This window comes from Electrophorus electricus, chromosome 15 (genome assembly GCF_013358815.1).
Source record: "Electrophorus electricus isolate fEleEle1 chromosome 15, fEleEle1.pri, whole genome shotgun sequence".
NCBI classification, from domain to species: Eukaryota; Metazoa; Chordata; class Actinopteri; order Gymnotiformes; family Gymnotidae; genus Electrophorus; species Electrophorus electricus.
Window position 1 is genome coordinate 15,152,386 of NC_049549.1, and position 14,655 is coordinate 15,167,040.

The window sequence follows — 14,655 nt, forward strand, 5'->3', positions numbered from 1 at the left end:
ACTCATTGCTTTAAAGCTCAAGCTTGTTGTGACGACAGCTGTAGGAGGGAAGTCCACAAGCCAGGCACACGGAAGGTTTTGCTGTACTTCTCCACTGCTGCCATTTTCACATTATATAGCCCACATATTCCTCCTCTCAGATGTCTGTCATGCGACAAAGAAAGACAGTAAGACACTCCTTGGTTATCACAAAGCTGTCAAGTGACCCCTGAGCATCGAGAGCACACTAATAACCCAACTGTAGTGAAAATCGAGCCCTTTATATGAAAAGGGCGGTAGCTCTCCCTACACCCTCTAAACTCTGCATGTGGGTCTGTCTGCTGAGTCATTCCCTCTTGGACCTCTAGTCCCCTGGGGAGGAAGGTGACCTCCAGCACCGCACTGACCTCCAAGAGGCGAAAGAGGAACAAAATGCTTAAGTCAGTGCACCCCCCCCTTCACACACACAAGCTTGCACATATTTGCACATACGTGCATGCACCCGTGCGTATGTATACAGACGTCATCGCGCTCACGCTGACTCTTCTGCGCGCTACGTCTCGTTTCCCCACGCCTGTCCTATTCACCAGCTCCGCCTCCTCCTTTCACTTCCCTCTCTCAAGGAGAGCACATCGATTCTCCCATAGACTCCGACTGCCACACCAATTTATTCAGGACATTGGGGGTAGGGAGATGGATGTGGGGGTTTGAAATTCACTGCAGGCAGGACTGGCCTCGGATAAAAGACAATTTGGGAAGGAGGAAGGGGCGCTCCACACCCAAAACCTCACCTTCTTAACGGGAGGAGGATGCCAAGATGAATGTGCATTTCAATTCTGCATCGTGAACTCCAATCCCTGTTACATCGACAGAGACAATCAGGAATATGATGGGAATAATATGGGAATTATGTTGTGTCTATAGAAGAGGGATCAACCAGAAAGAAACACCCAACAACCAGTTTTAGATGGTCTAAAACCCCCATATAAAGCCACTGCATGAGGTGTGCTTGTCACTGGAAGTGGGAACATGGGTCTCCCACTTTTAAATGCAATATTATCTCTTTGAATCAAACATACGGGGCTCATTTTGTCCTAATATTTCACTTGCACTGTCACTAACAGCAACTTATTTAATCCGATATGTACACATGGGCCAATGGCAACCATTAACGTTTTCATCTATTGTCCCCAGTCTGGTCATCAGTTTTCTTCTCACTTGTAGAATGCTTTTGTCGAATGTTTTTTCCTAACCACATCAAGCTTTCCAAGACCACTTCCAAAGTGATACTGTCTCCCAGTGAAACGGCACTGACCAGCAGTAAGACACTTATGCAGCACAAGTCAGTGAGGATTAACTTCCTGCTGAAAGCCCTGACTGCAGTCCTGTGGACCTGCAGACACCACCCTGGTCTTAGACAATAGACCTCCCTCTTTGGGGAGCATCCTGTCTGGAGCAGGGCAGAAGGAGGAGAAGGGACTCGGGACTGGGTCAGGGTCTGTCCATTCAGACACATGTCCTGCTACTCCACTGCATGGGTCATCTCCGCTGCCGCCAACCTCTCAGTCCTACGTCCTGTTTTCCACAGCGCTGTCACGCCCCAGAGTCAGCACAAGCCAGTTCCTCATTGTGGCCTCTTCTATCTACATTTCCCTGAAAGTGATGACTCGTCAACAAAGACAGCAGACCGTGGACGGTCACACCATGCTACGGTGCGCCATATACCGAAAAGAAAACTCAAAAGACTTCAGAGGAATACAAGGGCACGTTTAAACCTAGTAAAACGTTAGCTTGGTTTGCAGGCGTACCATGGCTGGAAAGCGATACAGGGCTCCGACAGACGGGCAGCCAGTGACGGAGAGTAGTCGGACCGCTTGAGTAGTATTACCTTGGCATTAGATGAGAGGGCCCAAACAAAAAAGCCCCCAGCTGAGACCCATCTGGTGAGCGCTCAGTGCAGAGAGAGACCCTCCCCCACCGCTTCCCAAATCCACAAAGGGATGCCACCAGCATCAGCTGTCAATTGCTGCAATCAGCTCGGCAAACAAAATCATGACGCAATCCTGAAACAGCTACGGGCAGGAAAGCGTGTTTCTACAGCAGCCCGCTTTTCAATCCAAATACTTTAGTAATTAGTTTATTTATTCTTTAGTTTGCAGATATAGATAATGTCAGCTTGTTTTTCTGTACTGGAAACTGTGAATTCTAATGACTGCTGTGGTGTCAAAAAAACATTTATAAAGCTTACCTGTGTTATGTAGGCATATCGAACATGGCTAATTGTACACATAAAAGCGTAATAATAACCTTATTACTAAATGCTTGTAATGAACTAAATACAGCATTATAATATGACACACTAGGTGTCACTCCAGAATGATTACATCCAACGCATATTTTACACTATTTTCAAGGTCTCTTGCAGGAAACATGAATCATCATGCAGCTGTTATTTTGGTCCCATGAAATGGGGGTGGAGGATGGAGATTGTGTGGAAAAACAGGTGTGATTCCTACATAATTCACCCAATATAGATGTAAACAACTTAAAATCATAAAGCATTTTAGATGACTGATTCTAGATTTAAGAGTAAAAACCACCAAAAACTGTGTCTCTATCCAAACACTTGGAATTCACCACATAACAATTTTGTCCATGACCTCACAAAGATGAGCATCTTCTGCCCCTCTTACAGAACAGGAATTGCTCGTTGGGTTTCCAAGAAGCAAACTATGGGGCTTACAGTCTCCTTGCTTGTCTGGCCTCTGTGTTCGATTAGCGGAGGTATGCAGCTAATGGCTTGTTGGCTGGCCTTTTCCGACTAGGGAAAACACTAGGGAAAATTACGGTGGTGTCCTGCCAGTTGGGTACTAGATAAATAATTCCCAGTATCATAAATATCCCCAGGATCAGATTCTCAATTATCTCTTTGGATAAGAAAAAATTAACAAAAAATTGAGGAGGACAAATCCCAACACAAAGAACCTACAACTTTATAAATGACAGAATGGGAAGAGGTTCAATGTACAAACAATTGCAACATTGCAAGCATAATTTTCTCTTTACTATCAAATGAGTGAGGGAAAAAGCATAAACTAAATGGCTGGTAAAACCTTCTAGACCAAACATTTTCACAGTTCGAATCTACTGACTACCAGAGCATGTGAACTGATGTTGTCTGATTCAAAGTGAGCAATAATGTCGGACAGGCATTTAAAACAGTCGTGTTAGGTACTCCAAATGGCCATTATGCCACAAGTGAAGTAACTAGGCATGGTCTTACACAACTGCTCGCTCACTTCTTAACATACTCTACTGGCTGGTCAATAAAGTAGCATAGACCGTGTTACTTCTGCACATCAGCAAGAATGGAGTCTGGTACAGCAGAGAGATAGAGATAGCGAGAGATAGAGAGAGAGAGAGAGAGAGAGAGAATCAGAGAGACAGAATTAGAGCAGAGAGAAAGACAATCAGAGAGAGCAGAGAGAGAGACAGAATCAGAGAACATGTCTTTCCTGCTACTAAATCATTGGGTCTTGATGCTGTTTTAAAGTAAGCTGGTGGCGTGTAACACAAAATGGCTGCCATCATGACCAAGCGAAACCTGTTTCATTTCAACAGATAAGATAGGAAGATGTATGACCTGAAAACAAGGCCAAGGGTCTGGGCTAAAGTGTCAGGCTAGTCCCTCTCCTCTGGTACTGGACTACTTGCACAACAAAGACAGCTCGATCACCTTCTGGACTGTGTATGTGCACTCTGGGTCGTCTCTTTTTGTCACTCTGCTCTTGCTCTATGGCCAGACCAAATGTTTGCATAATCTGTAAGGCTGATTTCTCTCCCTTGACGTACTTCCTAGTGTGTTGGCTCAGTGCTACCAGTTCCTCTATCTCAAACTGTGGTTACTTCCACTGGGTTCTTTGGGGCCTTGCAGACACTGTGTTATGTGACTGTTGCTGCACTGCTAGAGTTTCCAAGACAAGACACCAATGAACAATGCAAGGATTCAGAATAAAAGTGAATGACGTGTTCAAATATTCTTGCTATATTAAGATCGGCAGAGTCTCTTGCCGTTATGAAGGTTTATCAGGTCATATCATGAAACATTGTTGGTAATACATTTTTCTGTGATTTGTAATATGTCTATGGTGCCTGACACAACAAGAAGTATAATGTGTAATGCACTTTTAGTCGAAGTAACACAGACATTGGATTACACCAAAATACACAATAAATCGGGTTACAACTGATGTTCAAGGTGGACAGTGCAGATTCATAAGTTCATAACTTAGTCCTAGGAGAAAACTTCTGACCCTCTTCTGACACCCAGCTTGCAAAATATCACCTTTTAGCATGTGTGTTTGCACTGCAGTCACGTGGATGTCACCTGTTACTGTTTCACACATTTTTCTAGAACAGCACTATACAAGGCAATGGCAAAAACCTCAAATGTTGAAAAGGCAGTTAGACCTTCTTATTGGACACGATTATAGTATGAGTGAATGACCTCTCTACCTGACCCTGTTTTCTGTAGCAAAATAAACTGTGTAAGAATCTTTACTGAAATATAGTTGTTTAAATTATATATGCTGGTGAGACCACAGGGACCCTTGAATATGATGTGGCAGTAGGCCATTAGGGTAAAGGTGGCAGGGTTAACATTCTAATTAACATTCGCCCTCCATACAAATACAGTATAGTACACTGCTACCCCTCCAGTGGGGGGCTGGGGTTCAAACCCCATCCAGGCAGGTTTCTGTTATAAAAATAAGAGTCTTTGGGGAAGACTCCTAAGACTACATTTGCTTACCTCTGTAACATGCTTGAAACTATTAGTTGCTTGGATAAGTGTCTGCCAAATGCATTTTAAAAAATAACTGTGGATCCCCAGAGCAAGCGCATGGGAGCTCTGTTCTAACTGCTCTGCTACTAAAGCTCCTAACAGGACTATAATGACTGGTTATAAATACCAAATAAAGGTTCAATGCAACTGACAGCTGGTAACAATTTATCTTATTTACCAAAAGTAACCAAATGAGAGACCAACATTTTTGACTCAGTTTTAAGCAAAATACATGCAATAAGCAGTCAGCCAGAGGAATACTAATGTAAAGAGCTTAATTTGTGTCCATTTGCCTACCTTATTTGATAACCTGCAGGAAGATTCAGAAACAGTGAAAGTAGTTCCACTGGCGTGGGGCACTAAACCCATATTTTTATTTAATACATTATGCATGTCTATTAATCTGGAAGACAGCATAATGGAAAACAACAATGTGTTGGCTATACCCATAAACATCAACCTGCACAAAACTCTATCTGCTAAAAGAAAGAAAGTAACAGAGTATGGGTGATACGTTTGCCACCGTGTTACAAAAGAGCACACAGTAGCAAAACTAATCAACGTCCATATCTGTGAATCATCAATTGACTCCTCACTGTAGGCCTGTACGGGGATTCTCATCCTAGTCCTTTAAGAGTTATTCACAGCCTGCTGAATCACACCAGCTCTTCGGATGGAAATCTAGGAGGTTTCCTCTCATTCTTCCAGCCGTGCAGGCCTGAGCTCTACAGCGATATTTAACTAGAAGCCAGGCGCTTATAAGCGTTGCCTTTCCAGGAAGCACTATGCTTATAGAGCCGGTAGCTACATGCATTGTAGATACACTGCGCCATTTAAACATCGTTTTCACTGTGTGTTGGGCTTGAAACTGTCATACTTAACCGTAGCCACTTCCTGAGCCGATATTTGTAGTAAAGCGGTTAATTCATTGTTTTAAAGCACTGTACGGTTGTAGTACGTGGAAACACTTCGTGCTGTGTAGGTCAGACTTTACTTACGTGGTCTGAATTCCTGTCGCTGCCGGGCTGCTGTGCTGGACGAGAAGACATTGTCCCTGAAGTCTCAACTTCAGCAACGACAGCAACTTCAGCAAATATTTTTATTTATTCCTTCTATTTATATATACAGAGCTGAAAAGCGCAAAGGGGAAAAAACAGCGGTCATTTGCGTATCTGCATTTCAGCTCTTAAGGCAACCGGTGCCCTTGTTCAGTTAGGCTGGGCTGGGGTCGGCTGTCCTGCCAGAAGCAGCAAGCAGGGATATTCTCAAATAACCCGCATGTTCAGTTGCATGCAGGTTGTCCCTACCTAATGCTAAATAAAGAGGGAGTCCAGTGTTAAAATTCTATATGTCGCTCATGGTTGGATCATCTAGGCTGAAACAAGACTCATTTTTTGTTGCTGACAAGCGATAGATGTCCCATCGTGCGTTTCCATTATGTCCACAGGCTGTCTGCATCAGCACGGCTTCCTAGTGTTGGATCGCCGTTGTTCTCTTGTCTTAAGTCAGACAAGGCGAGACATAAAAAACAGAGATGGATCAAACGTGGCAAAATATTTTTCGTATCTTCATTTTAAAAATAACATTTGTTTTCGTATTAATTAAGTGTCTTTCACCACTCCCACGCAAACCGCGTCTCATTCAGAGTCATCTGTGTACATTTCTAGGAAAATAAATTAATAAATAAATTTTAAAAAAGCCCAGAAACAGTAGCTAGCACACAATGTGATGAACTACAAAATGCAAACGGACGCTTCCCACCCATCCGAGCCTGTGTTTTACCTAAGCAAAAATGTCTAGAACAAAAGCAAAAATGGAAAACAAGGTATCGAAGAGACATCCGCCCGAACATCGCCTTGCACAGTACAAAATACGTGTTGGTTTCACAGTCTTCATCCCCAAAAGCGTGTGACACGGACACCGAGGAAGGACGTCAGGCTGAAGAATGGGCCGGTCTGCAGTGGTCACCCCCCCCCCCCCCCGCCCCCGCCGCATTTTCTTAAAGAGACAATCCGCCCATTCATTCCTGTAAGTGCGATCCCAGTCTGCGCCGAAATAGGCCGCTAAGACAGGGTTGCAATTAAAACATTGTCCCCTCTCGCCACCGTGAATTGGCGACACAGCCGATTCATTTTCATCGGAACATTGGAGTCGTTTTTACTGCCGAATAAAATGGCAGAAGCGAATCTGCAAACTAAGTGGGAGCTATGGGCGTTTTCCTGCTGGGAGAAGGGAGGGTGTAGTACCATAGCGGGCAGGGATAGGAATCAGCGCCACGATCTTTATTTGATTACATTATTTATTTACTTATTTACTTGTCTGTTAGTTCACACGGGGTTTATAATACTAGTAGTATTAGTAGTAGTACACGAAAACGAACATTTTCTCTCTGTTTTCTTGGTAATACAGTGTTTATCAAAACTACTTCCACCCTGTTTCATCCATGAGAGGATTTTGAAATGTCTGCATGATTTTCAAATGTCTTTTTCTCACATTAACCTTTTCAGTCAGTCACAGTTGTGTTCATGCATTAAACTTTGATAACAATAAATTTACATTGCATTATATTTCTGACATCTTGTCATTGCTGATGATTCTAGTGATTATTCTACGGGTATTCTTCACAGCTCTGGTTATCCCCACCTTTGAAGTATACCACTGAATATACTATTTCTTTGATTTCATTTTTCATTTTATTTCAAAATGATGCACTATTTTTGCTGCCCCTGGTTTCCACGGGTGCAAATTCAGTTCTTGCAGCATCTGCATTACTTGACCAATGTTTGCAGATTATTTTGGTTTTTGCAAACTGACTGCAAATATAAACCTGGGGCAGAAGCTTTATAAAATCTGTAATCTGAAGGTTTTAGAGTTACTTTGTGATAACAATCACTTACAATATGCTAACATTACTGTGCCAGCACCATGGTAGGCCACAAAATTGCTAAGAGTGGAATTTTACCAATCACTAATGGAAATGAGCTAGTGGGCAGACTTAGACTGTGCAGTGGTTTCCAGCATCGTAGTGTGGCTGCTGGTGACGCATGCACTGAGAAGCTCAGGTCAATCAATAATGTTACTGCTGATCAGTGTTAAACTGAAATGTAGCCAACCGAAATGTAATGTTTATTCAAATTAATTACGGAGTAAAACGTGAGTATCGAGTTCTAGCACATTTTAGTGTGATCTCTAACATGACTCTCCCCACAAAAGCTCAGTAATTAGCTGATTAGTTCAATCAGGTGTGTTATAGCAGGGAAAACAACAAACCGTGCAGTGCTTGGACCTGTTAGACACATGAATTAAGTGCTCCAACAGAATTTCATCTTATTTTAATAGTGGGCATACTATACACAGTTTAATTCGTTTAGTTTGTAGGAGCCCAGATATGTTTGACTATGGTATGAAATGTTAAATAAGTACTTAAACCATTCTGCTAGTGTTTTCCCTATTGGGTTTGGAGAGCACAATGAGTGCAAACGAGAGACATTTTTCACACAACAGAAGGCAGTGCAGAGGAATGTCACTGATTTTATTCAGGTAGGCTTCTGCTCTGTAGTGTGGATTTGTATGCAAAGTGCATGGCAAGTTTTTCCAATTGTTCCTTTAAATGTTTGCTATAAACCGCTGGACAAATCACACCAGGTGGCGATATTAGCTAAACAAACCATGTTGCGATACATCAGACATTAGTAAGCAATCTAATATATATGATATGCTATGCACTAGGAGTTATTTTGGACAAACTCTAGAATATTTACATACAATACAGTGTGTAAATAACTGGACAGTGAAAAAATGTTTTATCTCTGCATTCACTAAACAGGACTTCATGTGTAACAATGACTTTGTGTTCAAATTACAGAATGTCAGCTTTTACTGAAGTGTATTTAGAACTGTGCTTCATTTAGCTTCACTTAATATAGATTTAAATACCCTAGAAAAATTGGGTCACTGTACATTAATTATAGACTGCAGTGTGATTTTTTTTAGCTTCCATGACTGTGAACAATATAGGTATAGACTTTGAGATTAATTAGTATTATAACAGTTTAATTAACCAAATATAGTCTACATTTACATAAATAGAGTATGATTTGTCACAGTATGGTCACAGTATGTTCTGGTTGACCGGAAACTGACCAGAGACAGAGACAGTTTGTATGCCTGCATTTTGCACTTTTAGTCTCAGTACTATGTAGAAAATTAGTCCCCTAAAACTCTATGTACACTGTAACATGGTGCATATTAGTATATGAACAGGTCAAACTTCACTCTAAAAATAAAGTTGTAATGACAGTAATTCCTAGTTTCATGGAAGGTATGTTTGTGAATACTAATTTTCTGTGCTATGAAATAATTTTCTTCCCTTTAGAGCTTAGTAAAAGTTCACAATTACTGAGGAATATAAGGCATTTATCTGTCTGCAACCTTCAGTACTGAAGTGTGCTCTTAGTGCATCTGAATAGTGTAGAACACTTTGCACAGAGAGAAAACAGACGCTTCACAAGTCAAAATCTCCAACGCCTCCTAATGGCACCATCTTATGGTCAATAAGGAAAAATACAATACTGGTGGCAGAACAATCACTGACCACTTTGTTAGATTCATCAGACAAATACAGGGTAGGAACAGCTTTGCTCTCATATCAGCTCCGGTCCTTCCTGGCATGGAATTTCACAAGATGTTGGAACACCTTTCATCCTTGGAACCTTTTTATCCATGTTGACATCTAATCAATGTTGAACTGCTTTTGACATGTAGGATTAATATCTGGTGACTCAGAGTTCACTGACGTACACTCAGCTCATTTTCATGTTTGGGGTTCCAACACGACAAAGTATTAACCAGTCTGGGATTACTTCTGCTTTGTGACATGACATAGCCATTATAAGGAGAGTAAGTTGTGGGGGCATGCATGTGAGCGCATGCACACACAGACACACATGTACTTGCGCACAAACAGACACACACACACAGAGCTGCCAGTTTATTAGATACAGGACCACTGAGGAGTCGAAAATCTCTGCCTGTTTAGATGAACCCAGTTTCCCTTTGCATCTTATTGATGGAAAGAATTAAGAATTAGAAATTGGCACAGGCAACAAGTTATCCATTCTGGATGATGATGTGAGGAATATTTTCCTGGCACATATTAAGGTGCCAAACAGCCATATGAACATCACTGCTGACCAAGTTCATCTCTTCAGGGCTCATATAGACACTGTCAGTATGATGATGCACAAGACATGAATTGTCACAGAACAGTTCAAAGAACACTGCAGTGAGTTTTCATTGCTTTAACAGATCTCTCTCAAGCATTTTGGGATGAATTAGAAAGCACTGCTTGCACCAAGACTATCCAAGTTGGAGAAATACCTGGGAAAAAATGAGAAAAATAGAGAGAATGCAGAAGGTCAAGTCCAAGTTTGTCCCTGTGGTGATAGGAGAATTGGTCCTGTGACCCTTAAACTGGAGGACTGTCTCTTACAGACAACATTAATCTCGTTGCAGAAGAGTGCTGTCGTAGAAACAGCAAGATACTGTGTCTGTCCGTTGAGCTCCCAGGCCTTATCAGCTGAGAAGCATTTTGATCAAGAGTAGCACTTCGCTCACAAAGCTGATGAAGGATGTCTGTCTGAAACATCCTGTTTCTGTAAACCCCGTATGCTTTGCTGCTTTTGACTACCTCTCTACCTGTCATGGTCTTGTGCTGGTACAGTTTCTGAGCAAAGTCTGGCATAAACTGGCATAAACAGTCCTGGCCAAAGCAACAGATTTTTGTTAAATTTGAGTAACATGGTAAAATCAGATATGCAAAATATTGTACCTGACAAAGTCTATGGGGAAACTAACCCAGCTATGCTTTTTATAACACATTACAAGTCATGTATTTTTAATGAGAATACAGAAAGAATTACACACTTAAAATGCCACAGATTCGGAGACTGACCACTGTTGTTTGTTTTGATTTGTTATCTAGCATATACTATTTAAAAATGACATGTAATAAACTTCCTCATAATGCAGTGTAAGCAGATTTACAATGCATATTCTTTCTACTTATGAAAACCTTCTCATGCTGGGCTGAAAACAGTTTCCTTCTAATGCTGTAAACCTCAGATCTCTGTTGTGGCAACGGATGGGTTCACTCTTTGTGTTTAATGTGTCACTGGTGTCTGAATGCAGCATCTTTCTTCAGTCTGCATGCACAAAAACTGCTGAAAGGCACATTTCTATTTTTCATTTACTGCCTTCTAGCATGCTGACAACTCAGTTTTGCTGCTGCCATATTGGTAAGTTTTACTAATTTATAAAGATATTTATAATACTATGCGGTGTTTATAAAACCAACATACTGAGTGTGCGCAGTAGTAATAGAAAATCTTGGCATTATTTATTGAAGGAGAAATAACACAAATAACATAAATCTGTTTAGATACTGTGAATCGAAATGTGGTGTGCACTTTCCTTCAGGAAGAGTGTAACATCTCAGGATGACAAGAATCATTAAAACAATCAATAGAAGTCACAAGGCATTGCTTTCTGCAGACTTTACACTGTATTTACATTTATTTCACTCTCAAATTACACTTTCTACTTGCCTTTAAAAAAAGTTTAAAATGGTTTTTAGTTTTTAAAATAGTTTGTACTACTACAATTTACAAACCAAATGTAAACAAAGAGTCCAATTTAAAGCTTTAAACTTGGTTCTTTATGCCACTGCTTTTTAGCTCATTTAGAAGGTCTTCTTTCCTTGGTTGTGGAGTTTATTTTTATTGTTCTGAAACTGATTGTGGTTTTACTTATTGACACTTTTCACAGTCAGTATATACATTCAGTCTTTTTATGTTTTGTCCATTTCCTCTCAGGTCAACGTGGTAAACCATGATTAGACTTCTGAGCCTGGTACTGACCCTCATCACAGCTGTTGAATCTTGTTTAGTGTCCTGTGAGTGTGTAGACAACACCACCGTTATCTGTAACAACATGAATCTTTTGGAGTTGCCTCTGACTCCCCAAGACACCAAGTACCTCTATGCTACTCACAATAAGATTCAAGCTCTTCCCAGTGAAGGTTTGGAAAAACTACAGGTCCTTGATCTCACCAGCAATTACCTTAGTGTGTGGATCGCTAATACTGCCATCTTTCCAAATATGAGAAGTCTTAACAAACTTTTTCTAAGAGGGAATAGGCTCAGGACAGTTGTTGGTGGACAGCTTCAGGAGCTAAAGAATCTCACCCTCTTGGACCTCAGTGAAAACAAAATTAGAATTCTCCCAAAGAAGTTCTTCCAAGGTCTGGACAAGCTTCAAATACTTATTTTGAGCTTAAACCAGATACATAACCTGTCCTACACAGACTTTGAGGGAGTTCCTGCCCTTAGTGAACTGCACCTGAGTAGTAATAATATTGAACTGATAGATAAGGGTGTGTTTGAAAATTGCAGCAATCTGAACAAGCTCTTCCTCTCCAATAACAATTTGAGAAGTCTAGAGAAAGGGACACTGAGGGGTGCATTGAGCCTGGCTCACCTTGACCTCAGTAAAAATAGACTTAACACTGTGCCTACTGATGCAATTATGGATACGCTCAATCTCTCCAGCCTTTATCTTCAGAAAAATGCTATCACCTTTGTTCCTGGATATGCTTTCTCTATGCTACCTGCATTAAAAAAACTGTACTTGAGTAATAATGCACTTGTTAGTTTAGATGAGAACTCCCTTATGGGCCTTCTTCATCTTGGTGAACTTGATCTGAGTTCCAATCAGTTGCAGGATCTCCCCTCACTACTGTTTAAAGATCTGAGGAAACTGGAAAGACTTAACCTATATGGCAACTCCTTGATATCACTTCGTAAAGGCCTATTTAATGCATTGACCAGGTTAAAAGAGTTACAGCTTGACAGAAATAATATTCAGACACTCCCACCAGATCTATTTCATCCACTTTCAAAGATCAGGTTTTTGCAGATGGACAATAATCTAATTTCAGATCTCAACATTTCCTTTGCAAAACTTAGAAGGCTTAAACATCTTGATCTGAGTAACAACACTCTGACAAAAATTTCTAAGGGATTTTTGCACATGACAGAACCCCCCAATGATGTTGAACACCTATCATCACCAAGAGCTCCTGAACTCAAGGCGCTCCATCTGAGTAGTAATAATATTGAGGTGATAGATCAGGGTGCATTTGAAAATTGCACTAAACTGAACAAGCTCTTCCTGTCCAACAACAATTTGAGAAGTCTAGAGGAAGGGATGTTTAGGGGTGCACTGGGCCTGGCTCACCTTGACCTCAGTAAAAACAAACTCATCACTGTGCCTAGTCATGCCCTTAAAGATACACCCAATCTCACCAGCCTCTATCTTCAGAAAAATGCCATCACCTATGTTCATGAGAATGCTTTCTATAGGCAGCCTGCATTAAAGAAGTTGGACTTGAGCAATAATGCCCTTGAACACTTACATGAGGACTCCTTGAGGGGCCTTCCTCATCTTATCGAACTGGATTTGAGTTTCAACCACTTGCAGGACTTGCCCTTAAGAGTGCTTCAGGACTTGGGAAAACTAGAAATCCTTAATTTATACGACAATGACCTGGCATCGCTTTCTGAAGGTTTGTTCTACAACTTAACCAATCTAAGAGAACTACAGCTGGAAAGCAATAACATAGCCATTATCTTACCAGAATTATTCCACCCTCTGACAGAACTCAGAGAACTACAACTGGACAGCAATAGAATTCCTGAGCTTAACTCATCTCTATTTATAACAACGACAAAGTTGCAGAACCTTTATATTAGCAACAATGTTCTTTTGAGAATCCCCAAGCACTTTCTCCACAAAACACATCATCTGAAAGAGTTACATCTGATGAACAATCAAATCAACTCTATCTCAAGGCTTGCTTTCAAAGGCCTTAACAGACTCCAGTCTCTGAGCCTCAACAAGAACCACCTTTCTGTTCTGCATGCAGAGCTACTTACTGATCTTGGTGAATTACGGGAACTATGCCTTAATGAAAATAAAATAGAGAACCTCCCAGCTGGATTTTTTGTAGGGCTTAAAAACCTGAGGACACTTGACTTGTCAAACAATTACTTGACTACCTTGTCTAATGATGATTTCATAGGCCTGTCCACACTGAAAGAATTGTACCTGAGTTTCAATAAGCTTAATGAACTACCACATAGCACTTTCAGGTCTATGGGAAACCTGCGAAAGCTTTTTCTGCAAAACAACGACCTGTTTTATTTAGACTCAACAGTGTTTTCACCTTTGATTTCTTTGCAAGAACTTGATCTGGAGAGAAACCAGCTGTGTTGTCTAACCCCTTTCCTTTTCCAAAGCTTGAAGAACTTGAGACATCTACACCTTAAATCAAATCAACTCGTGTCACTGGAGTGCGGGACTTTGGACACTCTGACAGCTCTGAAATCCATTTATCTCAGTGGAAATCCATGGGATTGCTCTTGTAAAAATATTGCATATATCAGCAAATGGATTAAAAATCACACTCAGTTGGTGAAGGACGACCCCACATGCTTTTCTGTGTCTGGAAAACGTCTTCATCAAGATATCTCACTATTGCTGCCACAAGGTTGTGTTAGTGTTGCCTGTTTCTCTAAATGTATTCCACAAATGCAGATGCTAACAATGATTATAATTTTTATCACAAATATTCTTTGAGGTCTCTTAGCTTTTGCTTAAAATCATGTGCTGTAGTGCATTGTGTGCCTGGAGTTCAACAAGCTTAATAATTTACAAAATAGCACTTTTGAAGAAAAAAGAAATCATTATCACCAAAATGTTATTCCGTTTTGTTT

General features: G+C 40.8%; 2 protein-coding genes across 9 annotated transcripts in view; one reads left to right on the forward strand and one right to left on the reverse strand.

Moving 5' to 3' along the window:
• The window catches only part of mark4 (microtubule affinity regulating kinase 4), a 33,851-nt gene extending 27,102 nt beyond the window's left edge, over positions 1–6,749 (reverse strand). For 4 of the 8 annotated variants that reach the window (XM_026997672.2, XM_035534129.1, XM_026997678.2 and 1 more), the window contains exon 1: positions 5,821–6,749. In XM_026997672.2, the coding sequence (XP_026853473.1) occupies positions 5,821–5,871 (51 nt within the window). In that variant the 5' untranslated portion in view covers positions 5,872–6,749. The remainder of the gene's footprint in view (positions 1–5,820) is intronic. The other 4 variants (XM_026997679.2, XM_026997673.2, XM_026997674.2 and 1 more) reach the window with 1 other exon arrangement.
• A 4,312-nt stretch (positions 6,750–11,061) lies between these two features.
• si:dkey-182i3.11 (insulin-like growth factor-binding protein complex acid labile subunit) lies at positions 11,062–14,613 on the forward strand. The gene is made up of 2 exons (XM_026997723.2): positions 11,062–11,118; positions 11,695–14,613. Exon 2 carries the CDS (start codon positions 11,711–11,713, stop codon positions 14,516–14,518), a length of 2,808 nt encoding a protein of 935 aa, XP_026853524.2. The 5' UTR covers positions 11,062–11,118; positions 11,695–11,710; the 3' UTR covers positions 14,519–14,613.
• Positions 14,614–14,655: the final 42 nt, after the last annotated feature.

Excerpts from the sequence above, each read along its gene's own strand:
- si:dkey-182i3.11 (XM_026997723.2), top strand. The coding sequence starts at position 11,711 with ATGATTAGACTTCTGAGCCTGGTACTGACCCTCATCACAGCTGTTGAA.